The sequence below is a fragment of the Olea europaea genome, chromosome 4 (genome assembly GCF_002742605.1).
Source record: "Olea europaea var. sylvestris chromosome 4, O_europaea_v1, whole genome shotgun sequence".
Classification (NCBI taxonomy): Eukaryota; Viridiplantae; Streptophyta; class Magnoliopsida; order Lamiales; family Oleaceae; genus Olea; species Olea europaea.
This window is the reverse complement of record NC_036240.1, coordinates 6,576,444-6,592,915: the sequence shown is the minus strand read 5'-3', so window position 1 is coordinate 6,592,915 and position 16,472 is coordinate 6,576,444. Positions and strand designations below refer to the sequence as shown.

The window sequence follows — 16,472 nt, the reverse complement described above, 5'->3', positions numbered from 1 at the left end:
AAAAATTAATATTTAATTTAATTTCTTATTTAGATATTTCATTAATTAATTATCTTAATTGGTTATGTATATTATGCATTTAAAATTTAATTACTTTATTTATTTATTTATTTAATCATTTATTTAAATAAAAGAATTAATATTTATTTTAATTCTTATTTAAATAATTCATTAATTAATTATCTTAATTAATTATGTATATTCTTTATTTGATATTTAATTACTTTGTTTAGTTATTTATTTAATCACTTAATTAAATAAAAATTTAATATAATTTCTTATTTAGATATTTCGGTAATTAATTATCTTAATTGGTTATGTCTATTATTAGTAATTAATATTTAATTACTTTATTTTAGTTAGTTATTTAAATAAAAACATTATACTATAATGTACAAGTGACATAACATTATTAGAGATTTGAAAAACAATTTTTTCCATCCTCCACTCATGAAATTCCACATGTACATTATGGATATCCTTATAAATTAGTACATGTAGAATTATCCAATATTTTATCTGATTTCTCGCTTAAATATTTTTTTATTAATTACCTTACTTGGTTACATATATTTAATTATTTATTTTAAACACTCACTCAAATAAAAAATCAAAATTTTATTTAATTTCTTCTTTCAATAGTTCATTAATTAATTATCTTAATTTGTTATGTATATTGTTTATTTAATATTTCATTACTTTATTTAATCACTTATTCGAATACAAAATTAATATTTAATTTCATTTATTTTTTAAATATCTCATTAATTAATTATCTTGATTGGTTATGTATATTATTTATTTCATATTTAATTAGAACATAAATTACACGGTGTATGAGAATATCTAACAGAGATGGGAGTCTAACTTTAGGCACGATCACATTTTCAATACATCGAACATTATTTAAGAATGTCGAAACAATATTTTCTCTACCAAATGAAGTCAAGTGAGAAGTCCCCGATTATAGTATGTTACTCTCTACCCAATGGATGTGTAATATCTATTTAAATCCTATGTACTCTCTATTTATAATGTGTTACTGATTTCCTCAATTTTCTTTATTTATAGTGCGTTATATATTTAATTAAGAGTAATTAGTTATTTATTATACAATTACATAAAAACTAAAGTATTACAAACATTTTAAAAAAATGCTTACATTTGAAATTATTACAATTATGGATCACAATGTACATAAAAGAAAGCTTGCATTTTAATGTGTGTTTTGTTTATCAGCTCTACGCCACGTTCGATGCTAAAAATTCAACGTACTTCAATTAGGACCATCAATGGATTGAATTTTGATCTGAATCCAATGAAATTAATGAGAGATGGATTTAGGGTCTCAATCCGATAACCCAATCGAGATTCGAATTCGATAATTCATTAACTAAGTAAATCAATAGATTGGATTTTGATCCAAATCTGATCTGAATCCGATGAAATTAATGGGAGATGGATTTAGGGTCTTAATCCGATAATCCAATCGAGATTCAAATCCGATAATTCGTTAACTAAATTAATCAAATATAGATATAGGTCAATCAGATCTGATAAATAAATAAAATCTTTATTTTTCTAATTTTTTCAATTTCGGATCGGATATTTGACGACATAGTTAATTGGGTATAGATTTTACATTCAAATATCCGTCGGATTATTTGATCGGATCGGATAGGATAATTATTATCAACGGATCGGATCAGATTTGAGCAGATCCGATCCATATAACGAATCCATTTACAGTCTTAACTTCAATGTGAAGATTTCACAATCGCCCGGGTCGATTTCATGGAAGAGGTTGGGCAACGTACCGTCAACAGATGTTCTCTTCTTTGCCTCAATAGTGTACGGAGAAATAATGTGTTGTGACAGTAATCTAGTCCTCTTGATATCCAAACTCATGACATTATCTGTCAAGTTGGGGGTCCTCTCCAGCATAGTTATGTATATTATTTATTTAATATTTATTTATTTATTTATTTAATCACTGAATTAAATAAAAAATTACTATTTAATTTAATTTCTTATTTAGATATTTCATTTATAAATTATCTTAATTGGCCGTGTAGTATGTATTTAATATTTCATTACTTTATTTAAATAAATTTTACAATGTATACAATTATTTCATAAACAAAAAAATATATACAATTATTACAATTATTTCGTCCCCACCACCGGCACCTCTCTCATCTCCACTGACATCTATAATAATTCTAATGAAACATCTGTATACATTCCCACCATTTTGTCGCCACCCTCACTGTCACCATGTCCGCTACTCTTTGTCACTATATGGGACCCCTATCGCTTGCAGACTGTATCTCCTCGAATATAACTTTGACCCTCCTACTCGATCAACGGTGTCAACTCAGTGAGCAATTCAAGCTGACATATTAACATTTCATCGAGTTAATGACCATGCATCGAGATTTCGAAATGACGTACAACATAAATCACAAATGAATAATATTTACCTCAGGATTGTTGAGGAGACACTACAACAAAAGGGAGTTTTTACGGCATGAATTTACGACATGCCATAAATGCATGCCGTGAAAGAAGACTATTTACGGTATGCACTATATGTATGCCATAAAAAAATCAATAACTTGACGTATTTACGGCGTACATTTGTGTACGTCGTAAAATGTGAATATTTACGGCGTTCCTTTAGGACATGCCGTGTTTGTTAAAAAATTAAATTTATTACGGCGTGTATTTACAGCACGTTGCACGCCGTAAAAAAATACGTTACCTTTTACGGCGTGCATGTGCACGCCGTTAAAAAACTCACTCACGCCGTAAAAGGTTTTAATGGCGTTCACAGACAGCATGCATTGCACGCCGTAAAAAGTCTTTATACGGCATACAGCCGCACGCGGTAAATTGGTTTTTACGCCATGCAATGCACGCCGTAAAAAATACATTTTGTTGTAGTGAGAGCTGATAATTGTCAGCTTTGTCCCCATAGATAGTTGGTGAATGTGTCGATATTATCAACAACCTCCAAATGAAAGACGTCGATCGACGTCTTCTTGTGATAACATCTTAGTATGCTCTCTAGTATTAACATTATCCACAACTTCAACTTGTCAAACACATCATCGCATTCCTTGAATGCATCTTCTAACTGTGCCAGAGTTACCGTCATAAGTGGGATCGGTGTAATAGATTTGTGTGCTCCTCATCCAACAAATCTAGAACTAATGCGAAGCTGACTAAATTATAGTTTGACGTAACTTTGTCGGGAATCTGTCTCATATATTTATTTGTTATTTATGTCAATTAATTATTTATATTGCTTAATTAACATTTAAGTTACTTGTTTATTGAATTTATTTCAATTACTTATTTATTACTTATTTAAATAAACAATATACATAAATAATTAACATAATTCATGAAATATTTAAATAAACAAAGAAAGTAAAAAATGAATAATTATATATTAAACAAATAATATACATAAACAATTAATGTAATTACTTAAATATTTAAATAAATAATTAAATTAAATATTGATTTATTAAATTACTTATTAAATATTTAATTTTATTTTTTATTTAAATATCTCATTAATTATTTTAATTGGTTATGTATATTGTTTTTTTAATATTTAATTACTTATTTTAATAGTTTATTTCTTATTTATTTACTTCATTTAATGATTTATATTAGTTTCTCGTTTATTTTAATTGTTTATTGAATATTCAATTGTTTATTATATTTATTTCATTTTTTATATTTTAAATAAAATGAAATAAAAAATAATTAATTATTTTACTTAAATAAACAATTTACATAATTAATAAAATATTTATAAACAATTAAATTCAATATTAAAAAAATGGTTGGCATGTTGGGCCAATCCAAACAGTTGAATCCAAGACTGCTGTGAAATTAGCAAAATTACTGTTCGACGTAACTTTGCCAAGAATCTATTTCAATACGGTGTCCAAATGGTAATCTATCCTGCAAAATTTCAAATATTAGAACATTTGAAATATAATGTCACAAATTTAACTAACCGAACTGTAAGAAATATACGCACGAAATAACAGACAATAAAGAAAATGAATTACAAAATTAGAAACAAATTATAGAAAGCAAAAAACTAATTTTTCTAAAATTATTTATTTCATAGTTTATTTTAATTCTTTATTATTTATTTCAATTCTTTATTTAATTAATTTTGCTTATTTATATTTAATTACTTATTTAAATATATTATTTTGAATATTTATATTTCTTATTTAAATATATTACTTATTTAATTACTTATTTAAATAAATTAAATAAATTATTTTGAATATTTACTTCAATTAAATTTTAATTACATATTTTGATTATTAACATTTATTCATTATTTATATTTTTTTATTTATCATTTAAATAATCATTTAAATGTTCATTATTTATTTTTGTGTATTTAAATTAATTATTTATTCATTCTTTATTTCAATTATTTTTCATTTATTTGTTTCAATTGTTCAATTAAATTACTTGATTTAATTATTTATATTTAGTGATTATTTAAATTATTTATTGAACAAGTAAACGTAAATATTTAATTATTTATTTTAAATGTTAGAAATTTATTTCAGTTAAATTTTAATTATCAACATTTATTCATTATTTACATTTTTTATTTATCATTTAAATAATCATTTCATTATTATTTAAATGTTCATTATTTATTTTTGTGTATTTAAATTAATTATTTATTCATTCTTTATTTCAATTATTTTTCATTTATTTGTTTCAATTGTTCATTTAAATTATTTGATTTNACTGCCTCTGTAGATCGCCATTTTCGACGATCTCCGGCTCAAAAATACCTCAAAAAATGTCATTTCTAGTAATTTCATATAATCTACAAAGATTTTTACCACTATTTCCAACAAAATAAAGCTTCAACATCCAATTTCAAAGGTTAATGGGGGAAAAATAAGCAAAACTTACATTCATCGCTTCTAATGGTGGCCGATCGGTCTCCTTCCAAGAAAAAGTCGTCGGTTTCCTTACTATTTCTTCTTCAGACATTGGTTTGAGAGTGATTTCTTAGGGGCAATATTGGGTTTTCATTGTTTTTATGGTTTTTACATATTTTTGAATTTTTTTTTTAAATAGTAGTTAACGGCTATTTTGGAAAAATGGCTTTTTTTGGTGGCTATCTACCACCATTTCCTCCCTTCTATAGTTTCACTTTCTTCAAATGGATGGTGGAGATTGATTCTATTTTACAGTTGATATTTTTCTTTAGATTATTTTTTGTAGATACTTAACTGTCCCTAGTAGCTTTTCTAAATGGAAGCTAAGCGTTGCGGGAGCATTGTTCGATAATAAAATATTGATCGACGACAATCAACACATACAACAACCCCCTGTGATTTTTTTTCCCCTAAAAAATTTTAGACTTGCTCTAAAGAGTGAAGAAGCAAATACCTGCATTCAAGATTCTTGTGTTATAGGACCGAATGATATTATGCAATTCCACAATGGATATACAAGACCATCATGATGGTATTAAGTTGCTCAAAATTGATAAATTCTCTTAATTCTTAAGAAATTATTTATTTATATATAAAGCTACTTAGCTATTCACTGAAGTTAATGATAAGAAAACTAAGTTCAAGTGATAAGAAAACTAAGTTCAAGTCTTGTCTATCAAATAGTACTATAGAGGACGAGATTGTCATGTGTGAATACGCCACACCCTTTTAACCTCTATTCATAATTCACACTTAGCTGACTAAATACACTGTTACAGGGTAATGCCCCTGGAACCAAGAAGCGTGCTACGAATCTGCAGTTTGACAGATTTCAACATTTATGTGCTCAAGTTTTCCTATGCAAAACACTGATTGCTATAGATTTTCTATACGTATTACCAATCTACAAAATTTTCCGACGAAGAGGAGAAGTTACGAGTCAGTTTGTATGATTAATTCAGCAGCTGAGGCCATTGTACGGACTCCTCCAACTCCAAGCAAAGCAAGTGCCAGCTTCTCCTCGTTCCACCGCCTCAGCCCCCGACTTAGTCTTGTCAACACCTCGACATCTACCTCGAATATCCATGCTGGTGTGCATCTGACTATGAAACTCAAGAAACAGGAGACGTATGCACGCCAAGTGGCTGGATCACAGCCTAGTGATAACTGTCCATCAACGGCATTAGCCATAAATTTCATGTGGCACCCAAGAGCTTTTGGACGATGCCTAGAAGCTGATGATGACGAGTTAATGCCCCAGATAAACATTCCAGAAAGGCCAGCTAAATATGCTAGCGCGTACCCTTCGAGCATTGGAAAGATTCCACTTGACTCCCCTTGTTGTTCGTACTGATGAATGGACATAAACCAAGAGGGAAGAGTTTCCTTTATTAACGACTGCAAGAGTCCCGGGCCACCAGTTAAGAAAATTAAAGAAGCCCCCAAAGAAGCTGCTAGTTTCACTTTAGTTATAGATGCAGCAAGTGAGAAGGGTCGGTATCTCGTTCCATTTTTGGCTGTCTCCGGCTTTCCAAACCTGGCAATGTCTTTAACAGCATTCATCAATATTGAAATGATCTCCTCTCTTAAAAACATAATATCCCTAATTGATCGGTAAACACGTAGATACAGAATCCCTGGTGCAACCGGAGAGATCCCACCTTTAAAATGAGATCCAAATCCATGGCCAAGAAGCGCTCCAATGCCACCATTGCTTGACATGCAGGTACTGTTTAAACCAAGGGTGGAGCTGAAGCAGCTTTTAAGAAGCTGAATTACAGCATGATTATTGTGGAGGAAGACAGTACGAGAGGCAGAAAAAACAAGGAAGTCACTCCATCGTTTCACTTTTTGGGTCCACAAGGAAGCGACTATCGGCATGCATGGCCACGGGCAACCTGCTGCAAGTGACTCCAAAGCTGGGCCTGCCAGATCAAGAAAACGCTGCGAGGCTTTATCGAGTTTATAGGTTATCGTGAGGCTGACAAATGCAGCCAACGGCAATGGAAGCACGGCAGGAGAACTTTCTCCTACAGAAAGATAAGTTTTGCAAGATATTGGAGTATCAGAATAAAAGAAACTAATGGAATGAAGATTATAAGTTAGAAACTTGAAGCAAAAACAACATAAAGCATCTCTAACATTTACTTCTGACTACATTCATGCTCCTACACTGGAAAAATTGCATACCCTTCCAAGGATGCACAAAATATGTTTTATCAAATTAAATGGTCCTAAGCATCATTCCTATAGATCATGTTTGGCTAAGCTTAAAACATAGTAAAGTTACTTTTGAAGTATTTGTTTCCATAGATATGTTACTTTTTTTTACTTTTAAGTAGAAAAAGTTACTTATTTTGAAAGCAACGTAACTTTATTGTCATAATAAATAAGTAGCGTACCTTCAACCTTAACCAATCAGATTAAGCTTAGATTATTATTTTACGGCCATGCATGTTTTTCAAAAGAAGAATGTTATTCCTCATTAGTAATAAACATCACCAATCTAGGTGGCAGCGAACCCTTGGTTCAATGTCCAATGCATAAGAATACATCACAATTCCATTGGACAATGATACAGGGTCCATTGCAACTTAGACTGGTGATGATTACTATTAAAGATGAGAGCATTACATTTTTTAAAATAATAACAAACCTGCAGCTAGACTAGGGACATCAACACCAGTAGCAGCTAGTATTTTCTTTATCTTCTCCTCAACATTGGAGAGATTCGCAGCAGGACTAGGCCAATCTGTTCCATTCATAAAAACTGATTTCCAAACACCACGAGTTACTTCAGCCGAAAAATAACTCACAATGATTGCCAAAGTAGCGGGAAGATAATCAGCCAAGTCTTTTAGCCCTGTAATGAAACAATGATAAAAAGTCAACGGAAAATTACTAGCATATTGTTCACTCCAAGAAATTATATTAGAAATATACATGATTCTCCTTCCATCAAGTTAACCATGCAAGTGAAATTTTTTGAGCAGTGAAACGAAGCAAATGTCTTAGAGAAGTCCAACATGCACATCAAACTAACCTGTGCAGAGTTCACGGGGAGACAATCTTCCATGGGCACATGCCGTTAGAGCAGCATCTGCCACAAATGGAACAGCTTCAAGAATATCCCAAGCGGGTAATTTAGGCCTTAAATTGTCTTCACTTCCAGCTCCAGAAGAACTGCTGCTTCCTGATGAAATAGAAATCACAGATGGGCTTCCTCTTTTGATTTTTCTGAACATCATGTTCAACAATGTATCGACTGTTTGATGGATGGGAGTCCCATTGACAAGACCAGAGAGTGGTGAAGCTATGCATGCCAAATGTTGTCTGTACCATGCTTTAAGTTTTGGAAACGAGTCAACAAATATAGGTTTAGGAGACGAAAAACTTGTAACTCTTTCAAGTCTCCTTCTATTTGGATCCTTGAGTGTGTTTTCGAAATATACAAGGTGAGAATTCCGCACTTGTAGGAGGTATTCGGGAGTGAGTTGGGATCCAACTGGAGGTACATCTCCAGCTCCATATTCGATAGGAGGATGATTAAACCTCCAAAGTTTTAGCAGAAGAGCAAATGCATTCGAAAACACAGCATGGGAAGATATCTCTTCTCCTGTTGTCAGAGTCCATGAGACGTTAGGAACAGATGACCCAAACACCTCACAGATTGTCATTAATGAACCAGCAAGCTGCGGAACCTGGAAAAAGTTAAACGATATTGTTTCATTACATTTTTCTCTCAGAAACTCATGGCTTAATTGTATATTAAACCAGAACATAAGTAATGGCTCCTCCTCAAACAAATCAAAGAAGGGACTTGAGAAAAAGGAAAAATATTAGAATTTATGTCATGTCTTAGGACATTTCTTTGTGACACTTCAGACGTATCACTGCAGTATCTGTAAAGTGTAAACCATTAAATCATTAAACCAAATAAATACAAAACTAAACAGGTGCTTTTTAAGTCTTAGGATTAGGACATTTCTTTGTAATACTTGTTTTATAAGAATGATATGCTGTATAATTAGAAAAAATCTCATACACTGGACTAATCAATACAGAGGATGCCCTCAGTAATCCGACATGAAACTATCTTTCCAATGCCTATCAAAGAAAAAATTTGGCTTTGTAAAACTGAACTTACTGTTGGAAAATTTGGAATAATTAGTTAATTTGACCAACTTTTGACCAATTATTTAGTGGGTCCCGTTAATTGGATAAATGATTTCTTTGGCCAAGTACATTCTACTCCATGCGTATGATAGGATACCAACTGGAAAGAACAAGTTCAAATGAAGATTGCACAACTCTTTGATTGAAAGAAAAGTGATTACAGAAAAATAGAATGATAAACGAGTCTCTACTCCACTCCTCACTAATCAATTGCCTGCTCTACCCTTTCTTACCCTCTTCTATTTATAACCTTCTTCTAACAGAATTCGTTCACCCACATGCCCCCCATAACAGAAATTAGTTTCCCTTCAGTTGTTGAGCCGCTTCTCCATCCTTCTGGGGCCTTCTAGAGTACTTGAATCGCATTGGAAGCCTATAAGAGTAGAATTGATATATATATTTATTTCTCAAAACTAATTAATGGTGGATGAGAATTAAAGCCAAAAGATGCCCACTTGAAGTTAAAATAAATTGGGAATAAAAAATTGGTGAAAATTTGAAAAGTGCTAATCCCACATAAGAAAACTAGAAGAATAAAAACCACTTTATATAGCTAAAGTTTGGGGCTTGGGTTTGGACCCCAAGGTACACCACTAGGAGAGAGGACCTACATGCTAATAGGTTAAGCTAAAACTCATACGCACGCACAGCCATCCGATCGGCCTGCTTTGCTCGGCTCGGCATAGGAACAGATCATGGGCTTGGGCATGGGCCCAGTTAGTATATATATTTTTGGTAAAATAATATTTTAATTACATTATTTTATTAAATTAAATAATATATTTTAATTACATTATTTTTTCCCAAAATTTCCTGTGCGCAACATATGGCTTCTTCTAGAAACTGACGGTTGCTAACAGTTTTAATTGCCTATCCAAACGAGTTGTGTATGTTCCAAAACACAACTTTTCGACTGTTGTTTCTTTTGGGCACAACCTTTCAACTTCTATAAATAGACCCCCAAATCCCCATTTTTGTTCATTCCAAAAATTTCTTCTGCTTTCCTCTCGCAAAATATTGTCCTTATGTTCTACAGCATTCCATATTTTGCATTTCTATCCAAAATAATGATTTCGTACATTTTAGTCCTCTAATTTTCGAGAGATCAAAGTATTAATAGGTTCGTCAGGTCTTATAATTTGGAGTGCTACCGTTACAAGTCGAGGTCGTTTTATCTTAGGAGATGAGTGCCAGAAGACCGTCAGCACCTGTGCGGGGCATTATCGTCTTAAGGAGAAAGAGTCGAACTCTTACCTCGACCATTATCAATCTAATTTTATTATGCTCATTCTGTAAGTCGAAATTCTACCCAACACTACTTATTTATATAAATTATTGCAAGGCATTCTCGAATTTTCTTCAACACTCACCAAACCATGTAAGGAGAAAATCTGGACACAATCAACAGGTGCTATCCCAACTAGGAGGACGTTCAACATGGGAGCATACTGCATCAAATAGCTGTCACTCCCAGAGTAATCAGCAGGAACCGGTGGAGACAATAATCTAGTAATAAAATAAACAGTATGTTCCTGCATGATCATGAGCTAAACACAATTAGATAACTAGGAGAGTTTTCCGTAAACCATATAAAACATGCAAATTTGATAAAAATTAATATCTAGTACAACTAGTTTCGGAAAAGGATTTCTAGTAAAGCTAGGTGGAAACTCAACAAAAATTAATTCTTTTACCTGTATATTCCATCCATGAATCAAGGAGGACCCGGTTAGAATCGTGGCAGCAGCTATCCTTTCATTATCAGATCCTTTGACTGCAATCTCGAAGACTTTCTCGATCTCTGCTAAGCTTCCATGACATCCATGAGCTTAAATTCAGTTGCTTTACTCTTTTCAAAATCAATAAAAAAGAGCATCGGATATACCTGGCTTAAGGAAATAAAAAGGCTCAACTGAAGAACAAGCAACAATCTGGTAATACAGAATGGACTCTTATGGTTACTGACAGCAACCTAATGCATCTAGGGAGCCACTGCTTACAAGTCTAAGTATTCTTAACATTTGGGCTCGAAGCAGAAGCCTTTATTATTGCTATAAAATGTTATATTTTCTTTGGTTTGTCTTAAATATGGTTCTCTAGGCTAATTATTTGCATTTGGTAGGCTACGTGCGATGTTGATCACTCACCTGGAGATTTGTCTAGTAATCCATCACAACCCCGCCCATTAAAGTATTTTGAATACCTTAGTGCCATAGTCTCATAGTTATATAGCATTGTCTTGTCAATCATCGAGTAATATACTCCCAACGGACTATTATGCTCGACATAAAACTCTCCACAATAAAGTTGTAGACAGAGACTAGTGAGTATGTTTGGCAAGTGTTTAAAGAAACATTTTTTATCCACATATTTCGTGGAACCCACAAGTAGTACCCACCACCCATTTCTATCTGTTTATAAACACTTGCCAAACATGTGCTCTATGAATAGAAAAAGTTCAGAGGTCACTGCGTGCATACCTTGAAGCAGGAGTTGAAGCTAAAGCCTTGATCGTGACTGGAGCAAGAGATGACCCCTTCATGAATGATGACCAACCAATCACATGAGTGGGATCATTGTGTGGCAGATGGTTGATGCATCCACTTACATAACCTGGCCAGAAATAAGCCGATGTGTCCAATAGATTTCTGGCAATGCATGCCTCAACTATTAAATGATGTAGGTTACCAGCTGCCAAAACATAAACAGCTCAGGAACTAGTCACATAACAAATGGGTAACCCTTGAAACTTCAAATTTCCAGTTTCAAGGCATTAACCTGACCACCAGAAGAAATAATTTGATTTATAATTCCAATTTTTATGGGTTTACACAGTGATACGTATAAAAAGTACTCTATAGATTTCTAGATACATAAACTCAAGTTGTTTGAAGAATCAGGTGTAAATCAAAAATCTCTACACATACAATGATTTATCAATCATCAAAACACAATTATGCTAGAGCTCCAAATAACCCATCTACTCAGCCCACCTTCTGTCTACATATTGGTGAATGAGGATCAAACATCGTCCTCTTTTTATTTTTTACTTCATTCGTTAAAAAACAGGGAATATGTATAATTTTTTACTTGGAAGTTGGAACAATATAGGGTTGGAGACATACTTACAGCAACTAATTGGCATTTCAGCCATTCTGATGCACTCAAAGTATGCACTGTCCACATCGATGCCTGATACGAACATCATTGCTTTTGCAGCAGCCTGATTGGCTGCAGGAACAACTGATTGAGGTGGAGTTAGCAAGCTCTGATAATCACGTAGATTCTGTAGACTAAATATCAAATCCATGTGACGCTTCCCAGTAACTTGATGTTTGCTGACCATATTGCATCCAATTTCATTGGTCGAGGTACTTTCCTCTTCCTCAACAAGATCAGCAACTACAAGAGTTGTGATCGACAATAACATGCACATGCAAGTATCTAAGCGGGGCATAGGTCCCTCAATGGGATCCCTTTCCTGGAATTCAATTGTTATTAGTTATTAATGACAACAATGATGGTCCTGGTCCTGTATAAATATAGATAGTAGCAAGAAGAAGTATCTAAATCTTGTTAGTCCTGTCTAATATACCTACCAAACATGCACTAAAGGTAGTATCAGAGCTTTGTTCTTACCCTCTGAACAAGGCGTAGAGCAGCCATCCAAAGTCCCAAAAAAGCTTCATGCCAAGAGGTTGCATTAAATGCTTGAAGGGATTTGACTAAACCTACGAAATAAAAATCACAGATTCCATTCTGTAAGGCACCTTGTCTCAATATTTTCCTTTAAAAGCAAAGAGGCATAAAAATGACTTTACCAGTAATGATTTCAACTGCACTAGTTGCGTCAACCTGTGAACCATCCATTGCATCTTCTAGAAGCAAATCAAGAGGAAGCCAAAGAGAAGAACGACTCCCAAGACAAAGACAGGCAGAAGTACCCAAGGGCCTGAATTGTTCTACAGCATGGAACTCTTGCAGAGAACTTCCCCGGAAATGCTGAGACAGAGTTTTGCAACCATCTGATATCAACTGTTGAAAAACCTCTGCTATCATAACATTTGAATTTTGCAAAGCCGATGAATTTGCAACCAGCAACTGTATTCGCTGGACAAAGCTTTCCCAGTGAGTGGACCTGGTAAAGGGGAAGAAATTCATTATTTAATCATCTGTCTCAGAAAAATTTAAGAACAAGACTGATGAATCAAGTGAAATGAAAATTATGTATAAAGCTAGAAGGAAATGTGAAGAATACGATTATGTACTTTTCCCAAAATAAATGAAGATATAGATTTGGTTTTGGTTTTACATTATTTATTCAAGTGTTTCAAAGTTTTAATCAATATCCAGTCACTTCCACCGCGGCACATATGGAAAACACTAAGATAAAAACTAAAAGGAAATGCAAACTTTGAAAATAAACTTCTAAAAAGGACTGAAGTTCTGACATGTTTTGGCGTGCCAAGTAAAGAATCCTGGAAGTTACTTTATTTTGGAGAAACTGCCCAATCAACTCCACGGCCATGATGCTATTAATAGTCAGCAATCTCTCTTTATGTTCAATCCTCTTCTCATCATAATTGTTAGGGATATCTACTTGCATTTCTTGAGGTTTGGTAGGCCATATAGAATTTTTCTCTGGTGTAAGATGCAGCAATCCATCATCATCTAGTGATGCGTCGACTAACTGCCAAATAATTGAAAAGATGAACAGGACCAAAAAAGTCCCAGCTTTATTGGCTCGCACACCAAATATCTGAGAGAAATGGAGGATGGCATCTAAGGAATCCATGATCCTGCATAAAGACAGCGTAGTAAAAAATATACCGTCAAATTTAGATCAAATTCCACAGAAATATATCACGAGTTAAAGAGGCACATCAATTAGTTATCTCGGTCAACATTAATGGTAAGCAGAAATGATAAAAAAGAACCAAAAAAGGTCTCAGACCAATATGTTTTAGTCCAAACTATGGGAACAGTATAAGGTAGAGAAACTAAAGTCCATGGACAGCAGAGAATAAAACAGCAACAGAGCATAAGAGAGACAGAGAACCTAAGCACATTAATGGTATAAAATAAACCTGTGTCGAAAAAAAACCAGGTACTCACTGCTCATTGGTAGGCAAATTAGTATATTCTTCAAGTGCAAAAGCATGCTGCTTAAGGAGTTCCATATAAAGCCTAAATGCTGCAGGACAAGAATGCCGATATGGAATTACCCTGGAAAAGGTTAAGAAACGGTGAATGCAATTGTGGAATCAAGACGGAAAAGAATAAATGTTCTACAATGAAGACTTGCCACCATAGAGTGGAGCCTCGCCATCCATTTCAAATACTTTGATAAACACTAAGTCATGTGTGTACAAACACAAAACAGAATGCAAAAACCATGCATTAATCAATAATGACTTAACACTAGAAGAAGTCATTTGGAAATTATCCACTCGTCTCAGTAAAGATCAGAAAAAGAACAAATTGTAACACCTCTAGAAAGATGAGAATCACTACATGCCAGCAGGAAAAGCATATACACCCTTAAAAAAATCTTCGCCATGTCACTTCAACGGATACTGAGATCATTCAATTAAAGAAAATATTCAATTCTAGAATATTGGTGAACAAAGATTTAACAGTAAAAATTCAGATCACAGAGACAGTGAAGGTATGAATTCAATCCCAGAAATATGCAGTATTCATGTACCAACAATTTCCATGTGGGACCCACAAGCTGAAGTGGAAATTAAATGACATCAATAGATAGAAAGTTGATACAGAACATTCGGAAACCATCGTCGATCAATCACTAAAAAGTTCCTGAGATTCAATTAGAACTACTACAAATGCACAGGAAAAAACAGGTTATAAAACAGATATTCAAGAATATGTGGAATTAAAGATTGAATTTTTGAATCAACCCACATGATATAACTTGCTTCCCAAAGAAAAAGTAAAGGTCAAAAGGAACTGGACTTGTGTAGAGCAAGCAAAAAGATGGGAACTTCAATACTATTAAAAACTCTTACGGATCCACTTCACACCTCCCTTTCACATAGAAAAGAGGTCGATCTATAGCCAAGTGATTAGACTCTACGCAATCCAAATAAAAAACTCAAGATGAACCAAAAAATAAAAAGGAAAAGAATACGAAAATGTGTCCCAAAAAAAAAAAAAAAAAATGCAGCGAACAACACGAAAGAGGAGAAGAGGGACCTTATTGAGAGCAGGCCAAGAACAAGTAGAGGCGGCACAATCTTGAGTGCCAAGGCTTTCTCCAAGAACTTCCATGCAATGGACACATTGTTTTCCCAACAAATATGGTGTACCAAAAGGTTGGCTAGCTCAAGAGAAGGCAAAGCCACCCCAGCAGAATTCAAGTTTGAAGAAACTTGGATTGCCCACAACAATGGGTCACTGCCCTTTTCTTGGGCCGCTTTGGTTATCTTCAAAACACTGTCCCATAGGCTGTAGTTCAACGCCTCCATTATTATTCTCACAGGGTCATAATCCCCTCTGGATTCTGTGCTATAAGTTCCAACAATTGTGCGTGTGTTTTGAAAAGGTGAGGTGGGGGATTCCTGTGAACGCTGGTGATGGTTTGGACTTTGGAAAGAACAAAAAGGGACTCTGTACGCTGTAGACTGATTTTGATCTTATCAAACTAAGATGTGCGCTTGAAAGTTGAAATCAATACAAATATTGGAGTGAGGGAGAGAAAAGTTATTATCTTATTATGCTTAGGTTGTATGTTTTATTTAAGGTTTATTAAAATGTGTTCCGATACAAGAATATGCATCCGAGTAAAGTCATGCGATGTTTATTTAATCCTTAAAAAGAAAAAGGAAAAATTAAATTTAGAATATGTTTGATGAGTCGTATCCAACAAAAATTGCATTTAGAACATGTTTGAAAATTCGTATCTGACGAGAAAGTACAATATTATGAATAAAATTTTAACTTGTTTATATGAAGTTAGTGTAAACATTGATTTGGTGTTATTTGACGGGTAAAAAGTTTAAAATGCATTCCGTGTTTGAATTATTAATGTTTGGCATGCAGAGAATAATAGTTCACAGCTAAATTCAATTCTCCATTCTGAAAGGGCTATTCTCTTTGGTTTTATGATGTTGAGTGAATGCTATTACATGAAATGACATCGTATTTGAGGGACTTGTAATCATAGAGCAATCTAGATGCATCAATTTAGCCCCTGTTTGATAGTAATTATTTAGAAAATTGTACACTCCTTTTATACATCATTGTATACATTATCCGAGTTGGTAAAGTATGATT

General features: G+C 33.4%; 1 protein-coding gene across 1 annotated transcript; it reads right to left on the bottom strand.

The window, feature by feature from the left end:
- Positions 1-5,645: 5,645 nt before the first annotated feature.
- LOC111393429 (mediator of RNA polymerase II transcription subunit 33A-like) lies at positions 5,646-15,911 on the bottom strand. The gene is made up of 12 exons (XM_023018962.1): positions 15,393-15,911; positions 14,292-14,402; positions 13,628-13,975; positions 12,998-13,314; positions 12,816-12,907; positions 12,306-12,657; positions 11,657-11,867; positions 10,871-10,985; positions 10,547-10,708; positions 8,044-8,701; positions 7,657-7,863; positions 5,646-7,030 (listed from the first exon to the last, which is right to left on the bottom strand). The coding sequence occupies exons 1-12, from the start codon at positions 15,662-15,664 to the stop codon at positions 5,934-5,936; spliced, it is 3,942 nt and encodes a 1,313-aa protein (XP_022874730.1). The 5' UTR covers positions 15,665-15,911; the 3' UTR covers positions 5,646-5,933.
- Between the last annotated feature and the right edge of the window lie 561 nt (positions 15,912-16,472).

Excerpts from the sequence above, each read along its gene's own strand:
- LOC111393429 (XM_023018962.1), bottom strand. The coding sequence starts at position 15,664 with ATGGAGGCGTTGAACTACAGCCTATGGGACAGTGTTTTGAAGATAACC. Across the intron at positions 10,986-11,656 it reads GCTTCAACTCCTGCTTCAAG|CTTAGCAGAGATCGAGAAAG; the intron begins GTATGCACGCAG and ends ATGTCATGGAAG. Across the intron at positions 7,864-8,043 it reads TCCCCGTGAACTCTGCACAG|GGCTAAAAGACTTGGCTGAT; the intron begins GTTAGTTTGATG and ends GTTTCATTACAG.